The sequence below is a fragment of the Hemicordylus capensis genome, chromosome 1, assembly GCF_027244095.1.
Source record: "Hemicordylus capensis ecotype Gifberg chromosome 1, rHemCap1.1.pri, whole genome shotgun sequence".
Classification (NCBI taxonomy): Eukaryota; Metazoa; Chordata; class Lepidosauria; order Squamata; family Cordylidae; genus Hemicordylus; species Hemicordylus capensis.
In genome coordinates, this window is record NC_069657.1 from 161,014,475 (window position 1) to 161,034,944 (window position 20,470).

General features: G+C 44.0%; 1 protein-coding gene across 7 annotated transcripts in view; it reads right to left on the bottom strand.

Annotated features, from left to right (window-relative positions):
• MYLK (myosin light chain kinase) overlaps positions 1–20,470 on the bottom strand; it is a 359,252-nt gene that overhangs the window by 15,248 nt on the left and 323,534 nt on the right. For all 7 annotated transcript variants that reach the window (XM_053251749.1, XM_053251736.1, XM_053251728.1 and 4 more), the window contains 3 exons: positions 14,720–14,843; positions 8,162–8,314; positions 1,806–1,929 (listed from right to left, as the gene is read on the bottom strand). In XM_053251749.1, the coding sequence (XP_053107724.1) occupies positions 1,806–1,929; positions 8,162–8,314; positions 14,720–14,843 (401 nt within the window). The remainder of the gene's footprint in view (positions 1–1,805; positions 1,930–8,161; positions 8,315–14,719; positions 14,844–20,470) is intronic.

The following is a 20,470-nucleotide window of genomic DNA, read 5'->3' on the forward strand; positions in this document are numbered from 1 at the left end:
TGTAATTGGCTGATGGTGATTTCTGTGGCCCCTATGGTGTTGAGGTGCTCTTCAAGGTCTTTTGGAACTACACCCAGGGCGCCAATGACCACTGGGATTATTTTGGTCTTTTTCTGCCACAGCCTTTCAATTTCAATTTGTAGATCTTTGTATTTTGTGATTTTTTCTATTTCTTTTTTTCTATTCTGCTATCCCCTGTATATTTCTTTTTCTTCTATTCTGCTATCCCCTGGTATTTATTTATTTATTTATTTATTTATTTATTTACACAGTCGGACAGGTGTTATTGACTGGTTTGTTTTATCCAGACATCAAGTCCTTCCCAAGGACCTGGGATGGTTGAATTTTATTGTCAATATTGTTGCTGTTATAGATATCATCGCAGAATATAGGCTGTTCTCAGTAAAGCTGCTTTTTGTAATTGGCTGATGGTGATTTCTGTGGCCTCTATGGTGTTGAGGTGCTCTTCAAGGTCTTTTGGAATTGCACCCAGGACGCCAATTACCACTGGGATTATTTTGGTCTTTTTCTGCCACAGCCTTTCAATTTCAATTTGTAGATCTTTGTATTTTGTGATTTTTTTCTATTTCTTTTTCTTCTATTCTGCTATCCCCTGGTATTGCCTTGTCGATTATTTTGACTTGTTTTTCTTTCTTCTCGACGACAGTTATATCTGGTGTATTGTGTGGCAGATGTTTGTCTGTTTGTAGTTGGAAGTCCCATAATATTTTTACATCTTCATTTTCTACCACTTTTTCAATTTTATGGTCCCACCAATTTTTGGCTACAGGTAGCTTGTATTTTTTGCAAATGTTCCAGTGTATCATCCCTGCTACCTTGTCGTGCCTTTGTTTGTAGTCAGTCTGAGCGATCTTTTTACAACAGCTGATTAGGTGGTCCACTGTTTCATCTGCTTCTTTACAAAGGCGGCACTTGCTGTTTGTTGTTGACTTTTCTACTTTTGCTCTTATTGCATTTGTTCTTAGTGCCTGTTCTTGTGCAGCCAGTATTAAACCCTCTGTTTCTTTCTTCAAGTTGCCATTCTTAAGCCATTGCCAGGTCTTGGTGATGTCTGATTTTCCACTTATATTGTGCAAATATTGACCATGCAGTGGCTTATTTTTCAATTTTTCTGCTCGGTTCTTGACTTGTTCTTTCTTGTAGGCCTGCTTTGTTTCATTGGTGTTGAATAGTTTCGCGTTATTGACCATTTCAAGTGCATCTTCTTCACTGCCCTTGATATATTCTTCAAGGCCTCTTTTCTCCTCCTCTACTGTTTGATGGACTTGCAGCATTCCTCTTCCACCTGAGCTGCAAGGGAGGTATAGCCTATCTACATCACTGCGGGGGTGCAGAGCATGATTGATGGTATTATTATTATTATTAATTACATTTATATCCTGCTCTTCCTCCAAGGAGGCCAGAGCGGTGTACTACATACTTAAGTTTCTCTTTCACAACAACCCTGTGAAGTTGGTTAGGCTGAGAGAGAAGTGACTGGCCTGGAGTCACCCAGCTAGTATCATGGCTGAATGGGGATTTGAAGTCGGGTCTCCCAGGTTCTAGTCCAGCACTCTAACCAATACACCATGCTGGCTCACCATAATACCATAATGTGTTTTCCAAAACATTAGCTCTTTAAGGATAAGTCAACTGAGAGACTCCTTCCCCTACCATGCAAATGCTGGTTTTTTGTTTTGTTTTGTAGCCGGAAGGCCTTCCATTTCTATGGACCTCAAAATTATGAATTCAAGAAATGGAAGATACAAGGGAGCTGCATCACATGTTTCTGTTCTCTGTATTACCTGCCATTTTCTTCTAGCCATGTACTTTTTCATCCTATCTTTGGAGAGCTTTTTGGCTTCCATGGTTTTGGTGTCTTTTTGCAGCCAAGTATGCTGAAGGCACTGGGTGCAATCTAAGCGGTCCCTGTGAATTTAGAGAAAACAAAGTCAGAGTTGCAAAGCAAAAACTGTATTAATATACAATTGAGCTCTCCCATTTCCCTAATGGTACAATGTGTATCCTTTGACCAACTTCTATATGTATTCGCAGTAATTGGAAGTTCTGTGTGGTGAAAAATACACCTGTTCTTCATGAATAACATGTCCTAGAACTAACCAAGGATTTCCCTACTCATGTCATCATTTCACTGTTCATCTTTTCCTATCCCAGACTAATGGAGTCTTTGACTCAGATATATAGCAGATTCCTTGTTTCTGGATTGATTAATAACTCTGATTAAGTCTTGTGTATTTATTTGATAAGAGCCAAAGCAAAGAGGCACATATCAGTAAGAGGCAATGCATATTACCAGCCTTCAAGGATTTTTCTTTCTAGAGGCTGCCTCCTACTGCCCCGAGGGTTAAAGCATTTTAATCACGATCGCCAAACCAAAAAAGATCAGAGGCGTGTGTGTGTGTGTGTGTGGGGATCACATAATCCAGATGAATTAACATACTCTGCCGCATGGAGTTCGGCAGTCCCCATGGTGGGATGTCCATCTATCTGGCTATAGCAATAAGTATGGCACATCAAATTACAAGGAAGCAGAAGTATTTGTTGTTTGCACAACTAAAGCTTGCCCTCAACTGGTAGAATCCCGATTGCTTCATGAATTAGCAAAAGCAAACAGAGTGAGTCAAGTACAGCTACATGTTCTTCTTCATTAGAGAAGTCATGCTCATCAAGTTACACATCAGACAAATCTCGTAAAGTCTTTATAGTAGTGCAGATTAGGGATTATTAGTGTAGATTAGGCAGTAGGGATTATTTTTATTTATAGAGGTAATTTAAAGACACTATAGTTTTGCTGTTTTAATGTTTGGCCATTTGTGTGCCAGGAATAATCTTCATCTACAATTTTGCAGGGTCTGAGACTTGAATTTATTAATTATGAAAGTGTTATTCAACAAGTGTGACTGGGAGTTGCAGGAGAAAATCAGGGAGGCATCAAGGAGAGGCAGGGCTGTAATTATGGGTGACTTCAATTACCCACACATAGACTTGGTAAATTCAGGTCAGGACAAAGAGGTCAAATTTCTAGATACGCTAAATGACTGTGCCCTAGAACAGTTGGTCATGGGACCAACCAGAGAGAAGGCAACCTTGGACCTAATTCTGAGTGACACCTAGGACCTGGAGAATGATGTCAGTGTCATCTACCCTTTAGGGAACAGTGACCACAGAGCCATCAAATTCAGCATACATGCGGGGAGAGAATCACCAAGGACGTCTAACACAGACATTTTGAATTTCAGAAGAGGAAACTTCTCCAAAATGAGAAGTATGGTGAAAAGAAAGCTGCAAGGGAAAATCAGGAGAGTCACTTCGCTCCAGAGTGCATGGAGTTTACTCAAAACCACAATACTAGAAGCCCAGTTAGACTGTATACCCAAAAGAAGGAAAGGTACCACTAAGTCCAGGAGGATGCCAGCATGGCTAAAAGGTAAAGTCAAGGAAGCCATAAAAGGGAAGAAGACTTCCTTCCGAAACTGGAAGGCCTGTCCAAATGAAGAGAACGGAAAGGAACACAAACTCTGGCAAAAGAAATGCAAGGTGACAATAAGGGAGGCAAAAAGAGAGTTTGAGGAACATTTAGCCAAAAGTATCAAGGGGAATAACAAAAACTTCTTTAAGTACATCAGAAGCAGGAAACCTGCCAGGGAGGCAGTTGGACCATTAGACAATGAGGGAGTGAAATGGATTATTAAGGAGGATATGGAGGTTGCAGAGAAGCTGAATGAGTTCTTTGTGTCTGTCTTCACGGCAGAGAATACTGAACATATACCTGTTCCTGAACCAGGCTTTTTAGGGATGGAGGCTAGAGAGCTGAGTCAGACGTGACAAGGGGTGATGTTCTAAACTGTCTGGAAAAACTGAAAGCTAACAAATCACCAGGGCCGGATGGCATCCATCCAAGAGTCCTCAAAGAACTCAAATGTGAAATTGCCGACCTCCTTGCTAAAATATATAACTTATCCTTGCAATCGGGTTTTGTACCAGAGGACTGGAGAGTAGCAAATGTAACACCGATTTTCAAAAAGGGACCCAGGGGCGATCTGGGAAAATACAGGCCGGTTAGCCTAACATCCGTTCCAGGCAAATTGATGGAAAGCATCCTCAAGGATAAAATTGTAAAGCACCTAGAAGAACAGGCCCTGCTGGGAGTGAGCCAGCATGGCTTCCGCAAAGGTAAATCTTGCCTCACCAACCTTTTGGACTTCTTTGAGAGTGTCAACAAGTGTGTGGATCAAGGTGATCCAGCTGACATAGTATACCTGGACTTCCAAAAAGCTTCTGACAAAGTTCTTCATCAAAGACTCCTGAGGAAACTTAGCGGTCATGGGATAAGGGGACAAGTACATGTGTGGATTGCTAACTGGTTGAAAGACAGGAAACAGAGGGTAGGTATAAATGGAAAGTTTTCACAATGGAGGGAAGAAAGAAGTGGGGTCCCCCAGGGATCTGTACTGGGACCGGTGCTTTTTAATTTATTCATAAATGATCTAGAAGTAGGGGTAAGCTGTGATGTGGCCAAATTTGCAGATGATACCAAACTCTTCCGGGTTGTGAAATCCAAAATGGATTGTGAGCAGCTCCAAAAGGATCTCTCCAAACTGGGGAAGTGGGCGACAAAATGGTAAATGCGGTTCAGTGTTAGCAAGTGTAAAGTGATGCACATTGGGACGAAAAACCCTAACTTCAAGTATATGCTGATGGGATCTGAGCTGTCGGTGACGGACCAGGAGAGGGATCTTGGGGTCGTGGTGGACAGCTCGTTGAAAGTGTCGACTCAATGTGAGGCAGCTGTGGAAAAGCAAATTCCATGCTAGGGATCATTAGGAAGGCTAACATTATAATGCCCTTATACAAAACTATGGTGCGACCACACTTGGAGTACTGTGTACAATTCTGGTCACCACATCTTAAAAAGGACATTGTTGAACTGGAGAAGGTCCAGAAGAGGGCAACCAAGATGATCAGGGGCCTAGAGCACCTTTCTTATGAGTGTGTGGTGGGCCGATTAAGATGGTCCGCCCCGGAGGCTTATGGATCCGCTTGGATTTCAGACGGCCCTTGGGGAGTTTCCAGTGTCCAGAGCTGGTGACCCTGTCGAGGCCTTAGTTGATCTCTGGAATGGAGAGATGGCCTGGGCTGTTGACACGGTTGCCCCCAAGCGCTCTCTCCGGCTTGGTGAAGCCCGTTCTGCTCCTTGGTTTTCCTCAGAGCTTAGGGCGATGAAGCAACTCGGATGACGGCTGGAGCAACGCTGGAGGAAGAGTCGTCACGAATCCAATCGAACACGGGCTAGAACCCATTTTAGGGACTACGCCATGGCGGTGGGGGCGGCGAAGAAACGTTTTTTCTCCGCCTCCATTGCGTCTGCTCAGTGCAGGCAAACAGAGCTGTTTCGTGTGGTGAAAACATTGCTCCACACATCCCCCCGGACAACTGGGGAGGAGTTATCTACGGCTCTTTGTGATCAAAGCCTGTCGCTTTGCGGATAAAGTCGCTTGCATCCGTGCTGACCTGGACTCCAGAGTTTTGGCAGTTCCGGCAGACGTGCCTCTGGTACCATCTGGTCCCATTGTTTTGGATTCTTTTCAGTTGGTGCGGCCTGAGGATGTGGACAAGATCCTGGGCAGTGTGCGGGCGACTTCGTGCGCTCTTGACCCTTGCCCTTCATGGCTAATAAAAGCTGCCAGGGAGGGAACAGGCAGATGGCTGGAGGTGATCGTTAATGCTTCGTTAAGGGATGGCAGGATGCCATTGTGCCTTAAGGAGGCGGTGGTAAGACCTCTATTAAAAAAGCCCTCCCTTGATCCCTCCAACCTGGACAATTACAGACCTGTGTCTAACCTTCCCTTCTTGAGCAAGGTGATGGAGCGTGTGGTGGCGTCCCAGCTGCAGAGGGTCTTGGATGATACGGATTATCTGGACCCTTTTCAATCTGGCTTCCGCCCCGGGTATGGGACTGAGACTGCCTTGGTCGCTCTAGTGGATGACCTACGCCGGGAACTAGACAGGGGGAGTGCGTCCCTGCTGGTTCTGCTGGACCTCTCGGCGGCGTTCGATACCATCGACCATGGTATCCTTCTGGGCCGCCTCTCGAGTATGGGAATCGGAGGCACTGCGTTGTGGTGGTTCCGGTCCTTTCTTGAGGGGAGGGTCCAGAAGGTGGTGCTGGGGGACTACTGCTCGGCCCCGTGGCCGTTGGCCTGTGGGGTCCCGCAGGGTTCGGTCTTGTCCCCCATGCTGTTTAACATCTACATGAAGCTGCTGGGAGAGGTCATCCGGGGATTTGGACTGAGTTGTCAGCAATACGCGGATGACACTCAGCTCTATCTCTCCTTGTCATCTGATCCTAGGGAGGCGGTGGATGTCCTGAATCGGGGGCTGGAGGCTGTGATGGGTTGGATGTGGGCTAACAAACTGAAATTGAATCCGGATAAGACGGAGGTACTGTTGGTCAGTAGGAGAGCCAATCGGGATGAGGAGATTTTACCAGTTCTGGATGGGGTTGCACTCCCCTTGAAGGAGTAAGTACGCAGCTTGGGGGTACTACTGGACTCGGCTCTGCTTTTGGAGGCTCAGGTGGAGGCGGTGGCCAGGGGTGCCTTTGCACGGCTTCGGCTGGTGCGCCAGTTGCGTCCCTTTCTCGAGAAGGAAGATCTGGCCATGGTTACCCATGCCTTAGTCACGTCGTGGCTGGATTACTGTAACGCGCTCTACGTGGGGCTGCCCTTGAAGAATATCCGGAAACTACAGCTAGTGCAAAATGCGGCAGCGAGGGTTCGATCCGGAGCTGCCTGTTGGGAACATATCACCCCCATTTTGAAAGAGCTGCACTGGCTGCCGGTTTGTTTCCAGGTCCAATTCAAGGTGCAGGTTTTGACCTTTAAAGCCCTAAACGGTTTGGGCCCGGGGTATTTGAGGGACCGCCTGCTCCCAAGGGTTGCTGCCTGCTTGACTAGGACATCTGAGGGGGCCCTGCTCCGGGTGTCGACAATAAGGGAGGCCCGGCTGTCGTGTACTCGGGACAGGGCCTTCTCTGTTGCTGCCCCTAGACTCTGGAATGCTCTCCTGGTGGCCATTCGTTCCTCAGACTCCATCACAGCTTTTAGAAAGCTTTTAAAGGCTTGGCTTTTTACCCAGGCTTTTACATAATCGTCTTTTACTGCTGTTCTTGTGTGTTTTTATCTGTTGTCTTGTTTTTATGCTTGTTTTTAGCTTGATGTTTTTACTGCTTTTTGCTGTATGTTTTTAATTTTTGTAAACCACCTTGGGGTTTTTTTTTTAACGAAAGGCGGTATAAAAATGTAATAATAAATAAATAAATAAATAAATAAATGAGGCAAGACTACAACACCTGGGGCTTTTTAGTTTAGAAAAAAGACAACTGCAGGGAGACATGATAGAGGTCTATAAAATCATGCATGGTGTGGAGAAAGTGGAGAGAGAGAGAAATTCTTTTCCCTCTCACACAACACTAGAACCAGGGGTCACTCCATGAAATTGATTGCCAGGAGGTCTAGGACCAACAAATGGAAGTACTTTTTCACACAACGCGTGATCCACTTGTGGAACTCTCTGCCACAGGATGTGGTGACAGCCAACAACCTGGATGGCTTTAAGAGGGGTTTGGATGACTTCATGGAGGAGAGGTCTATCAATGCCTACCAGTTGGAGGGCTGTGGGCCACCTCCAGCCTCAAAGGCAGGATGGCTCTGAGTACCAGTTGCAGGGGAGTAACGGCAAGAGAGAGGGCACGCCCTCAACTCCTGTCTGTGGCTTCCAGCGGCATCTGGTGGGCCACTGTGCGAAACAGGATGCTGGCCTTGATGGGCCTTGGGCCTGATCCAGCAGGGCTGTTCTTATGATCTATAGGACATATTTTGAGTATTGGATTACCTGAAGATTAGTTTTGAAAGTGATCAAGACAAGAACAGTAAGGTGTAGAAGCACAGCTCTTGCACCAAGTTTGTGCACATTAAATGAATTATGAATGTGGAGCATTAGCAACACATGTGTACATAATTATCACAATATTAAGACTCCTATACCCAGAGAAGCTTGTGCATAGGAAGATATTCTAGCTGAACATTTATGCTTTTTGTCAATGGTCATATTCAAGATGTTGTGCATAATGCAGCCTTACTTCATATCTTTCTTTAGAAGGTTGTTGATGAAGTCCTTGGCATCTTCCGAGATCTCATCAAAAGCTTCATCATCAAAATCCCAGGTGGCTGAGGTAACATTGGCTAATGTTTCATTGTCATTGTCACCCATGAAAGGGGAAAGTCCACTGACCCTGAGAGTTAAAACAAGTGGTTAAACCAGTGTGTTTCCAATTAGCAATGACTAATAAAGGAAGCAGGTTTATAGTAGTGTTGCAGGTTTATTTCAGGTGTATACATGCATATACTGCATGTATACTGATCTAAAAATATAAGATACAACCAAACCAGTGACATTATGCCAACCTACAACCTTTCAAGCTTGTGAACAAAAATAATACTTCTATTATTCGGCCACTAGAGGGAGCCAGAAAACTGAAATAGTTATAAAAAGGAAACTCCAGAGGGTTCCTACAGTATGAAGAGCATTTCATCCTAATGCCACTTGGTTCCCTTGAACCTCTTCCACATCAGGAAGTAATAATTTAAGGCAAGATCAACATATATCATTATTGAGGGAACTTGAGACATAGTGTGAAAATTGGTATCCATCCAAAATGAGCATATCAACACTGGCTTTGTGAGTTGTGATGATACAAACTTGACTGAATGGATCTCAAGGCCTATGAAATTATCTTAAGTGAAGTTGCTATGCTAGTCCCAGGAAATATGAAATACAAAACTGGTTCAATGATAGTTTTAGCATCCTGGGGCATATTGGTGGGAGGAAATGCACGCTCGAGTTATAACAACAGTAAAATACAGAAAATTTTGTTTCTCAGCTCAGCTCTGTAGAGAAATGAGAATTGTCACTGAATGCAATTACTTGCTGCTGAGGTAGACAGTGGTTGCTTTTTATAGAAGAGCCTAAATAAGACTGGTGCTATACAAAAGTAGAACGATAAAAACAAGATTGCATGTCATGGGCTTGCAATCTATACACACACACACACACACACACACACACACACACACACACACACAATAAAAATGTAACAGATTACATTACATTAACAGAATACAATTATAACATATGCATTTATTTGCAAGTAAGATGCTTCATATGACGACGACACAGGAGACCAATTTAGAAGGGATGACGGTGTGGGCTCTCTGGTGCGTTTCTTCATCTCAGAGCATAATGGGAGGCCTATGCAAGGTACAACTTCATTTCTACCAAAACTGATGCTGGGGCTCAAATGTTTCTGGAAACACCTTCCCTTGATCTGGAAAGCTCTTTCTCAAACTCTTAGGGGATGCAGACTGTGCAGTTACTCAAGGAGGAAGGACCTGCTCAAGGTACTTTCTTCTCTTACTTCATATATTCTAGAGCTGAACTACAGCATTTTATTCTGATGCTGAGTGGAGGGGGGTTAAGCTGTAGCCCTCAACCAAACCGTAAAACCAAACCAAACTACACCATACCACACCACACCCCACCACCATCATACATAATCTGGGCTCTGGTTGTCCAGAGGGAATGTTTAGATTATCAGAAAATAAGGGGTATGGCACATGGCCTTATTCCTGGTGCTCTTCAAAGCAGCCTCCTACCTTAAAACCTGCATGCCAGTTTGATGCCCTCCCTATATGCCTGAAGAGATCTTGCACTTTACCTGCCTATGTTTTTCCTTTGGAGAGAGTCATCTATGTGTTTGCCACATCAGTGGTCATCAGTGAGAGACAGAACTCCACAGAGGAACTATTTTGTTCCTAATCATCTACCTTCTACCTATATACTTATTTCTCTAAGACGGGCCATGAGTGGATGAATGGGGATGCGTCACGTATCTCTCGCGGAGAGGCAGGGGAAGAAGCAAACTGGCTCAGAAGGTTGCAGGTGACGAGGGGGCAGTGGCAGGTGGCGGTGGCGGCGAGTGAGACGGAGAGGCAGGGGGAGAAGCAAGCAAGAGGTGGAGGGAGACCCGAGGGAGAGCCAGCGGCGGGCAGCAGAGCTGCGCTGCACCCGGCGAGGAAGGAAAGCGCTGCTGGGCGGGCAGGGGGAAAGGAAAGATGAGAGCAGGCGGGCAGCAGAGCCACACCGCTGAGAGGAGCCTGGCTGGGTGGGCGGCGGAGCCACGCCACACCTGGCGGGGAAGGAAAGGTGAGAGGAGGTGGGCAGCGGCAGTGGAAGGAAAGCGCGGCAACAAACTAGCGGCGCAGATGCCATGCGCTGGGTCTACTAGTTACCAATATAGCTACAATTCAGACAGTAGCTCACACCACACCATGGTGGCGCATACAGCATTTTTACAGAAGAGGAACAACATATAGTTAATTACAGAATAACAGTTTTCAGATCTGAACTGGTCAAAAGGATTAGCTTGTTTGCTTCAGGTTTAAGGGCTCTGAATACCATCGCCAGAGTCTGTCTGGAATAGTTAAACTGGAACAGTTTAAGCTTGTCGTCTTTGTGTGAAGAAAGCCACATGTGGAGGGTGGGAGCTCACATATCTCAGCTAGAAGTACTGCTGTTGAAACAGGACAGGATGGCACTATAGGAGAGGTAACTGGAAAATAGCTCCTCCACAAAAATGTACAATTCCATTTTTTTTTATTTTTAAAAAAAGTGTGACCAAGGCCTTCTTCTTTCTGAGCCTTCCATGTATCTGAAAGCCCAAAGTAACTGTTCTGTAAAATGTCAAGAGTTCATTGCTTTGACTTGAAGATAGTCCTAGGGAAAGCAATGTTCTGAGATTATCATTATTAATAATTAATTGGAAAGGGGAGGAACAGGGCATGCAAGAAAGAAGACTGCTGGCACTTATTGAAGTTTATCCTCAGAATGTCTCCATCTTTATCACAGATCTTCTTGACTCTGATCTCAGCTTTATTTAACAGCCATGTAAAGTAACAGAGCAATATTTTGACAAAATTGTGGAAACAATTTCCTTTCTGCAGTGCTAAAGTCAAAGTGACAAAGATGAGCTGCATCTGTTAAGAAGAAAGCAATTTGGACTTGAAGCTATGCAGTTACTATTAAAACTAACATCAAATTGTTTACTGGAAAGATTTTTCCAGCTACTTAAATTGGGCATCTTCCTGGCAAAGCAACCTCTGGCATAGTTTAGTAGTCTCTTACACTTTCCATTTCTGTAGAGGCAGAACAAAGTTATTTTTCCTTTCAACAATGCAAGGCTGAAATCAAGGTAGGTTTCCTTACCAGGAAGGAATGTGGAACCATCAGCATGTGGAAAAGAGAGCCTGATATGCCAAGTTACACACACACCCAAATGCCAGCTGGAAGTATTCATCAGCGCCAGGATGGCATCTTACTGTGTTCCCTATTTTGCACTGTAGTACACAATCAGCAGTGTGGGGAACATCCAGGGAAGGCAGGTACATCTTACGGATGTGCAATTTGATTCTACCTTGAACAGATTTGGGTATGATCGGGCGATTCAGTGATTCATTCTCAAATGGAACTGCCCTTAAAATAAAGGGCCCGATTTGGGATTGAAGAGAATCACCCCTGAGTCAACCCAAATCAATTTGGGTGACTTTAGCGCAATTTTGAGGCCCATTTTTCCATGGGCCTCAAAATTGGGAAAATGGGCCTCAAAATGCCACAGTTTCTGCAGGGAGAGCTGGCCTTCCAATTGGGGTCAGCGGGTAGACCAGACCTCTGTGCTAGACTTGGTGTGTCAGCCTACCTCAGAGGACTGGTCTACCCAGCTGTTTTCAACAAATCAATTTTATAATTCTGTGGTTCGATTCAAGCTTGAATCAAGTAGCAGAATCTGATTTGTGCACACCTCTAGTACCTCTTTGCTCAGGACATTCTATACTCATAGCAATGTGCTATATGTGCTGCAACTATGCCAGTTATTGATGTATGTGGACCTGCACAAGTTCAAAGTAGGCTGAAATATTCTGCATATTTGATTTGTGGAGATTGGAAGCAAAGAGCACACTTGATCACCAAAATTAGACCTGACTCTATGACTATATTTGTCTGCTATGTCTACAGTGCAATTCAAAGCATATATACAGATATATAATGGGGATGGGGCTGTAGCTGAATGGTAGAGCATCTGCTTAGCATACAGAAGGCCCTAGGTTTAATCCCTGACACATCTAGGCAGGGCTGAGAAAAAATCCTGCCTGAGGTCTGGAAAGACACTGCCAGTCAGAGTAGACAATACTGAGCTACATGGACCAATGGCTTGACTCAGCAGACAGTAGCTTCCTATGTTCCTATAATGAATATTGCTAGGGTTTTGTTTGACATTTACAACAATAATAAAGAGAGACAACTAATGTCTGGTGGCATGACCCAGACCACGCAGAGGCCCATTGTGCAGGCGTGGCAGCCTCCAAAATGGCTGAACAGGCCGGTTTTGCAGTGGAGGGAGGCTGGCGAGGGGAGGGGTAACCTCTGCGGACCCATCTCACCCGCCACTGTGGAGAACACCCCCGGAGGGAGTAAGTTTTTTTTTTTTTAAATGTAATTTAAACAACAAACTCGCGAACCCCCACAAACAGGCTGAAGGGGCGAGAGGTTCGATCAGGGGGCAGACTGAACAGGGGGTGGTTTGATTTAACCCTGAACCATCGAATCAAACCTGTTTGCACATCTCTACCACCCAGAGCTAACAGATGGAGTGGTATAAAACTAAAATAAACAAACAACACTGTGATTGGTGTTTACTTCTAAGCAGACATACGAAGGATGTTGTATATGCTTATCCCCAGTAAGTGGACTGTGTGAAAGGGTGATGGATTGAACCCAAGACTCACCTAACTCTGCCTTGACGATTCATTCAAAAATAATTCATCACCCATTATGGATACTAAAAGCTTCAGGGTTTGTTCTGATTTGACTTTTTTTTAAAGTTGGTATCATATGGAAAGAGACAAGTTTGCGATCTTAGCATTGTATCCTGGTACCAACACCCCCCAGTGATTAAAGCAAACTGCCCAGAAGAAAAGGCCTAGCCTTCAGGTGTTTCACATGCAGAGAAGGGGAGGAGGGAGGAAATCATAAGAAAGGGGCCAAGAGGGAGGAGTTGAATTACGGTTTATATAGAAACACTGAACCAGCCACTCTGGGAGCTCTTCAGGGCAGGAGGCTGCTTGTGGTGTTAAGAATATGTAGCGGGAGAGAGAGGGAGGGAGAAGCTTTAAGAAGAGTCACATTGGGAAAAGAAAGAAGGGGAGGGGAAAATGAGAAGGGGGAGGACAGCTGTGGGGTGGGGGGGAAGGGGAAAATGATGCCGCAATCTGTTTACACAAGTTTTGCTGGAACAAGCTGTCTTAATGGTTACTGCATGGCAGAGAGGAAATCTGATCAGCTAAAAGCTAGCTGGGTGGCAGTGCTGGAGAAGAAGCAGAGGAGGTGTTCAGACTAGGGGGTGGGGGAGAGAAGGAGGAGGGCAAACACATCCAACTCCAAACCAAAAATCAAACAAATGTCTTCTGCCTCCCCTGCCACCATGATCCCTGCTTTCTTGTTTGGCAGCAGCGACCAAGCAACAAAGGCGTGCTGGAAATGTTCTCTGGGGCATTGGAAAAGACAGCATGGTGCCCACCGCATCTGCGACACTTCCTGCTCAAACGGCTCTTTTTTGCACAGGCAGCTGAGGAGAAGGAAGGAGAAGAAAGGGCAGCAACAGCCGCAGCCAGCGTGGATCAGGTTCTGCTCCACACGGAACTTTAAGAAGAGCAGAGAGAGCAGGGCAGGGCAGGCTGCTCTGCACACACGCAGGGTCTGTCCAAGTGCGGGGCTGGGGGCAATCGCCCAGGTCGCCCCACCCTAAGAACAGCCCTGATTATAGGTGACCTAAAATTTCTTCTCTGCTAAAAGAAATGGTACATAAAACACATCAGGATGACCAGGGAAAATGCATATTATTGAAAGTAACAGAAAATGAAAAGATCAAATGATCAGTAAAATAGAGAGACATAGAAGATTAACAGCAGCAATAATGCAGGCATGATAAAGAACTGAATTTCTGCTCTGATAAATGGTTATATTTAGACTCCATATCCAGATACTGATACAATAAAGAGCAAACACAAAAATCTCAATCTGTTTTACAAAAATAACTGAAAGTTCTACATTTGTTTAAATGTATCAAGAAACATACCAACTGAAGGTAGAAGAATAGACAACATAATTTTGATTATGGATTTGTAGTGATTTGTGATACCATACAGTAATTCTACAAAATCTTTGAGTGACCAAGTGCAGTAACTGTCAGATTAATTCCAAGAACCATCTATGGAACATGATAGTGAATCTCTCTGATAAATATCATGACTTGAATAAAGGAAAATACAAATTCTCTAGTTCCTAAATTAACATGCCTATAGGTTCAGGTTTATTATCCTGGGGACTTTCAAAAAAGAAACCGATCCGAAGAAAGTGCAGGGCAGATGGGAGAAATAATCCAGACTCAAATAGTCCTGATGGATATGTCTGGATCTGTTGTAGCACATAAGTAGGTTCTGGACTACTAACCAAGAATATATGCAATCAATATTTTTTACATCATTGGGATTTGAAAGATTCTGATTATTTAGCAAAAACCACTTACAAGATGTAGCAAATTACTCCTATGCTCCACATGTCAGTTGCATACCCAATAGGCTCATAGTTGATCACTTCTGGTGCCACAAATTCTGGTGTTCCAAATAGGACTTTCAGAGAACCTGCATTTTCTGTGAAAGACATAGAAGAGAACACTGAACAGGTAGCATGTGAAACATTGAAGAATGTTCCCCACCTTCCATTCCAAATAGTACCTCTGCCTTGAATTTGCCTTACACAGTTCCAAGCAAGCCATTTCTGATTAAGGCAGTGCCCACTCTTCCTCTAAGATGCTCAGAGGTAAGTTAGGCTGAAAGACTGACCTGCCCAAAGCAACACAAAAGAGACAAAAACCTGAGCAGGGTTTCAAGCCTTCAGTGCTCATGTCCAAATCCAACACACTAGCCCCTATACTACATTGCTTCTCAATAATGGAATCAAGGCACCAGGAGAAAAATAATTTTAGCAGGCAGTAGAACTATTAGAACCTAGGCTTTCAACTATATAAAATAACTTCCAACCACAGAGAGAGAGAGCATGCATGTACATGTGTATCTAGAAATACAGTCCTACATGCTAGTGTCATACATGTACCTTCCTATGTTTTGAGACATGTTAAAAATGTTAAGTGCATTTTTGAGTAAGGCCTAAACTAACCAACTTAAAATTGGCTATGTGGGCCCAGACACCAAAAAGAATTCCAATTCTATTTTAGAGTCTCGTAGATTGTGAAACAAAGTCTGAGTAGTTGACATTTATTTCAATTGTTCAGTCCTATTATGAGGGTCAGTGTTCCCCATTTTCCAGTCCAGGACTTGGTGGGTGATGTAAATCAGCTTGTGTCACAAGCAGAACCAAGCATTTCACTGTCGTATGCCACTTGCATATGACACAACTGCCAAAGCTTTTGAAAACTGGTCTTCAGGGCACTATGCAAAACAAACCAATTTCTTCTTTTTAAAAAAGTGTTTCAACAAGATGCCCCATGCAAGGAAAACGCCTCATGCTCCCCACATGAGAGGTCTAAGAATACCAAAAAAGGTCAGGAAAACTAGCCTGCTAGATCTTTGGCATTCCCTGATAAAATAGGACAACTAATTATCTGCAGAAATTGACCACAAAAGGATCACTAGTCTTAACTAATTTAAATGACATCAAAGCTTGGAAGCTTAGCTGTACCAGGTTTTGTTTTTAATTGGTTACAATACAATGAAAAAGCAAAATAAAGATTCAAAATAGAAAAGCAAAAGCTCAAAAGCTCTCTCCAACTTATCTGCTTAGAAGGAATGAGGAGTACAGACTTAAGAACGTCTGAAAGAATTAGGTCCAGCAATTTCAGAGTTCTAAAATGTCAAGCTCAAGGTCTGTGACCTTACAAAAAGGTTCAGCAGCACAACAGAGGCCGTGTGGCACAGTGTTTAGACCAGGACCAGGGAAGACTTGGTGCAAATCTCTACTGAGTCATACAACTCACTAGCTGACCTTTGTCCTGTCACCATCTCTCAACCTAAAGCACTTCAAGGATTGCTGTTAAAGCATTAAAGGGGAGAACCACCATGGATGCTGCTCTGGGCTCTTTGGAGAAAGCAAGATAGTAAATAGGAAAACAAACTGGAATTGTTTCTTTTCCCTGTGGATTTTTCACAGGAAGGACAAAACTTCACATGCCATTTTGCTGAGCTTCTAGTGATTCCCTTTGATAGGCTGGCCATTCAAACAGTGTTTAAAAATCGTTTGGGGGGGCATGCCACTGTCCTTCATTTTCTCTTACATAAGAATATAAAACAGCCCTGCTGGATCAGGCCCAAGGCCTATCTAGTCCAGCATCGTGTTTCATACAATGGCACACCAGATGCCTCAGAGAAGCCCACAGGCAAGAGGTGAGGGCATGCCCTCTCTCTTGCTGTTGCTCCCCCTGCAACTGGTATTTACTATTTAGAGGCATCCTGCCTCTGAGGCTGGAGGAATCCTATAGTCACCAGACAAGTAGCCATTCATAGACTTGTCCTCCTCCATGAATTTGTCTAAGCCCCTTTTAAAGCCATCCAAGCTAGTGGCCATCCCATGGCAGAGAATTCCATTGATTAATTATGCAGTGTGTGAAAAAGTACTTCCTTTTGTTGGTCCTAAATTCCATGGCTGACAGTTTCATGTGATCACCCCTAGTTCTAGTGTTGTGAGAGAGGGAGAAAAATTTCTTTGTCCACTCTCTCTACTCCATGCATAAAACACCTCTATCATGTCTCCCTGTAGTCGTCTTTTTTCTAAACTAAAGAGCCCCAGATGCTGCAGCCTTGCCTCATACTCTAGGCTCCTGTTCAAATGCACTTGTCATTTGCTCCTGATGCCATTTTTCTTCTTCCATTACTCTGCAAACCTGAAGATGAACTTGAGATGGTAAAGAGGCACCTTTTAACATTGTGATCCTCTTTATTTAGCAGGGGGAGAGTAACTGGCCCTATCCACCCCCAGCACAGTACCTCCAATGACTGATGCTGGTGTCTATCTTGTGTTTCTTTTTAGACCGCGAGCCCTTTGGGGACAGGGATCCATCTTATTTATTTATTATTTCTCTGTGTAAACTGCCCTGAGCCATTTTTGGAAGGGCAGTCTAGAAATCGAATGAATGAATGAGATGATCACATGTATATAGTCTCTGTGATCTCAATGTGAATGGGGAATATGCATCCAGCATGCCCAACACTGCAGGTCTCCAGCAAGCTCTGCAGTTCACTCAAACCACATGGAATATACAAAGTGCCAGTTTTGAATTAAATACAATGGTTTTGAGGCATCTTTAGCTTAAGAATGATTTGAGAACAAGCACTGTATTTATCAAAGGATGCCTCAGATATTCTGCTAACTCCAACTCTCAGCTTTATGCAAATAATAAGTTACCAGTGGCTTTGAGGCCCTATTTATCACACATTCATTTCTAATACCTTCTATAATCTCTAGTCAAATTAGGTTTGCAGATTTCTGCAGCTTTTATGTAGTATGTAGAAAAAACTAAAAATACTTTTGGAAAGCATAACAAGGCAGCCCTTTTACAATAAATACTGGCATCTTTTGGACAGTGACCATGACAGCACTGCTGATGAATAAAGCATTTCCCGACTCCCACAACTAGAGCAGTTCTTAAAAGTAGTATAGTTCAGTAAAGGATGTGCATTCATATCAATTATTTATCATCTAGCTCTTTAAAAAGACAAAAAAATGGTCAAATGCTACTCATTCCAATATAACAAAGTCTTTTAAAAAATACCTTATTTTAAACATTCTATTTTCTTTTTAAAGACATGTGCTACTCTTTTGAGCATATTCCAGAACATTATCTCTCTCTGTGTTTTCTGGCATCTTCAGGAGTGAAAACTAATTAGATCAGAAGTTGTTGGGGAACTGGTCTAGTCCGTTCATTACTTGATTGATTTGTAAGGGAACAGGGCAAAATAGCTGGAAGGTAAAAAGGTTTTTTTGCAGGTGCAAAATTCTCCTCCTCATACTGTACATATTTACTACATATGTACAGTATTCAAGCTACAATTAATGGAACAGCACTTAATTCTACAGAACTACAGTGAAACTACTTCATATTATGATGTTATCACCCATATAAAGCCTATTAAGTCACTTCACAAACAAGCAACCATTTCCTAATAACTTAGGCATAAAATGTCTTTTGATTCTTTTTCCTTTTCCTCCTTTTTCTCTTTGAGTTGAGTTGACAGATGCAGAAGTGCTAATGCCATAATGAAATAGTGCCACTGCTGAAAACGAAGAACTTAACAAGTGTTGACAAATGTACAGAAATTAGAGGGAAGGAGGTGAAAGAAGGAGAAGGGAAATTAGGATGGGCAGGATTACAATCTACTTATTATATTATTGCATTAATTCCCACTGAACTCAGTGAAACCTATTTCCAAGCAAACATGCATATGACTGGGCTGTAAGAATCTCTATATATAATTCTCTTAGACATACCCGTTGCTAATCCCATGTATGGCAGCTCTTGCGAGAGTTTGTAAGTGAGTGGAGGGTTGGGGGAGAGGAATGCTGGAAAGAGGCGGCTGGCCAGCCAAGAGAAAGCAGCGGTGGCGGCAGAACTGGCTGAAGGGATGGGGATGGGGTGGGGGGGAGAATGAACGAACTGGGTGAAGGGATGTGGGGGGAGAATGGCTGAAGTGATGGAGACAAAATGAAGACAGGGCAAGGAGCTGGATCGGTTGTGGGTGGGTGGGGGGAAAGGGAGAGCTAGGGGCGCAGATGCTCTGCACCGGGTCAGCTAGTATATATATGTATAATTCTCTAGGCATACCCATGAGAGTTCACGAGAAGAAGCACCTGACTGAGCAGTGGGGATTCTATATGCAGATAAGGAAGAGAAGCCTGTGGCACCATAGTGATTGGAAAGTGGGGATTCCATATGCAGATAGGGAGGAGGAGCCTGTGATGGTTAAGGTCAGTTGGAATGCAGCTGTTACTGGTTGGAAGATGTTCTTGACTGCAGAGGAGAGGAATCTCTCTCTATAAAAGGATAGTGTGCAGGGCTCTGCAAAGAGAGGGGTTGTGAGGGAGGAAAGGGCCCCTTTAGGAGGAGGCTTCAGTTGTGTGAATTAGATGAGGAAACAAGATCTGTTAACTCAGAAAAGGAGAGAGAGAAGGGAGGAGAAGAAAGACAGAGGGGAAGCGCAAGTGGAGGAGAGAGAAAGAGAGAAAAAGAAGGGAGGGGAAGAGAGAAAGAAGGAAGGGCGAAGGATGGGCCTGAGCCTGTTAGTGGCCTGAGGGGAACAAGTGGCAATAGCAGCAGTGGCAGCAAGAAAGGGCCCAGTCAGCTGCTGCTGCTCCTGTGGGGAGGAGCAGGAGTGGGGCTCGGGTGAAGAAGGGGGTCTCTGGGGATAGGCGGCTGTAGCTTGGCCAATAGGCATCAGCAACACTGCAGCCATGACCAAGAGGGATGAGGGGGATGGAGTAAAAGGATGGAGGAGTGCCCAAGAGGGGTGAGGGGGATGGAAGCAACAGAATGGTGGAGGAGCAGGAGCAGGAGCAGGAGCAGCAGCTCAGGTGAGGGGGCTGTGGCAGGGGGTGGCAGGAGCAAACAAGTACTAGCGAGCAGATGCTCTGCGCATGTTAAGCTACTTTATTTTAATGTTGGAGGGTGTAAAAGCATAAAATTAATAAAAACAACAAAATCATTTCCTTCCACAGCTTTTACTTTGGGTTTCTTTTGCTTTATTATTGTGGTACAATTCTAATATTTTATCTGTCTTAACAGAGAAGAATCCATTAGAGCTGAATGCATGTACTCATGTAACCCCTGCTAACCTGGCAAAGAGGCACCTTTTAACGTGCTGATTCTCTGAATTTAGCAGCGGGAGAGTAACTGGCCCTATCTACCCCTAGCATAGTACCTCCAGTGACTGTTGCTGGTGTCTATCTTGTGTTTCTTTTTAGATTGTGAGCCCTTTGGGGATAGAGATCCATCTTATTTATTTATTATTTCTCTGTGTAAATCTCCCAGAGACATTTTTGGAAGGGTTGTCTAGAAATTAAATAAATAATAAATAATAATATGGCCTAAATTAGGATTGCCAACTCTGACTGAAGCGAATCCTGGAGTTTTGTATTGTTTTTCTCAAATATTTCACCCCAATATTTTTCACAATACCAAGTTACGAAAACCTCCAGATTTGCTTCCAATAATCACTTGGAGGCTGATGCCAATTCCTGGAGACCCCGGGTCAATGCTGGAGGGTTGGCA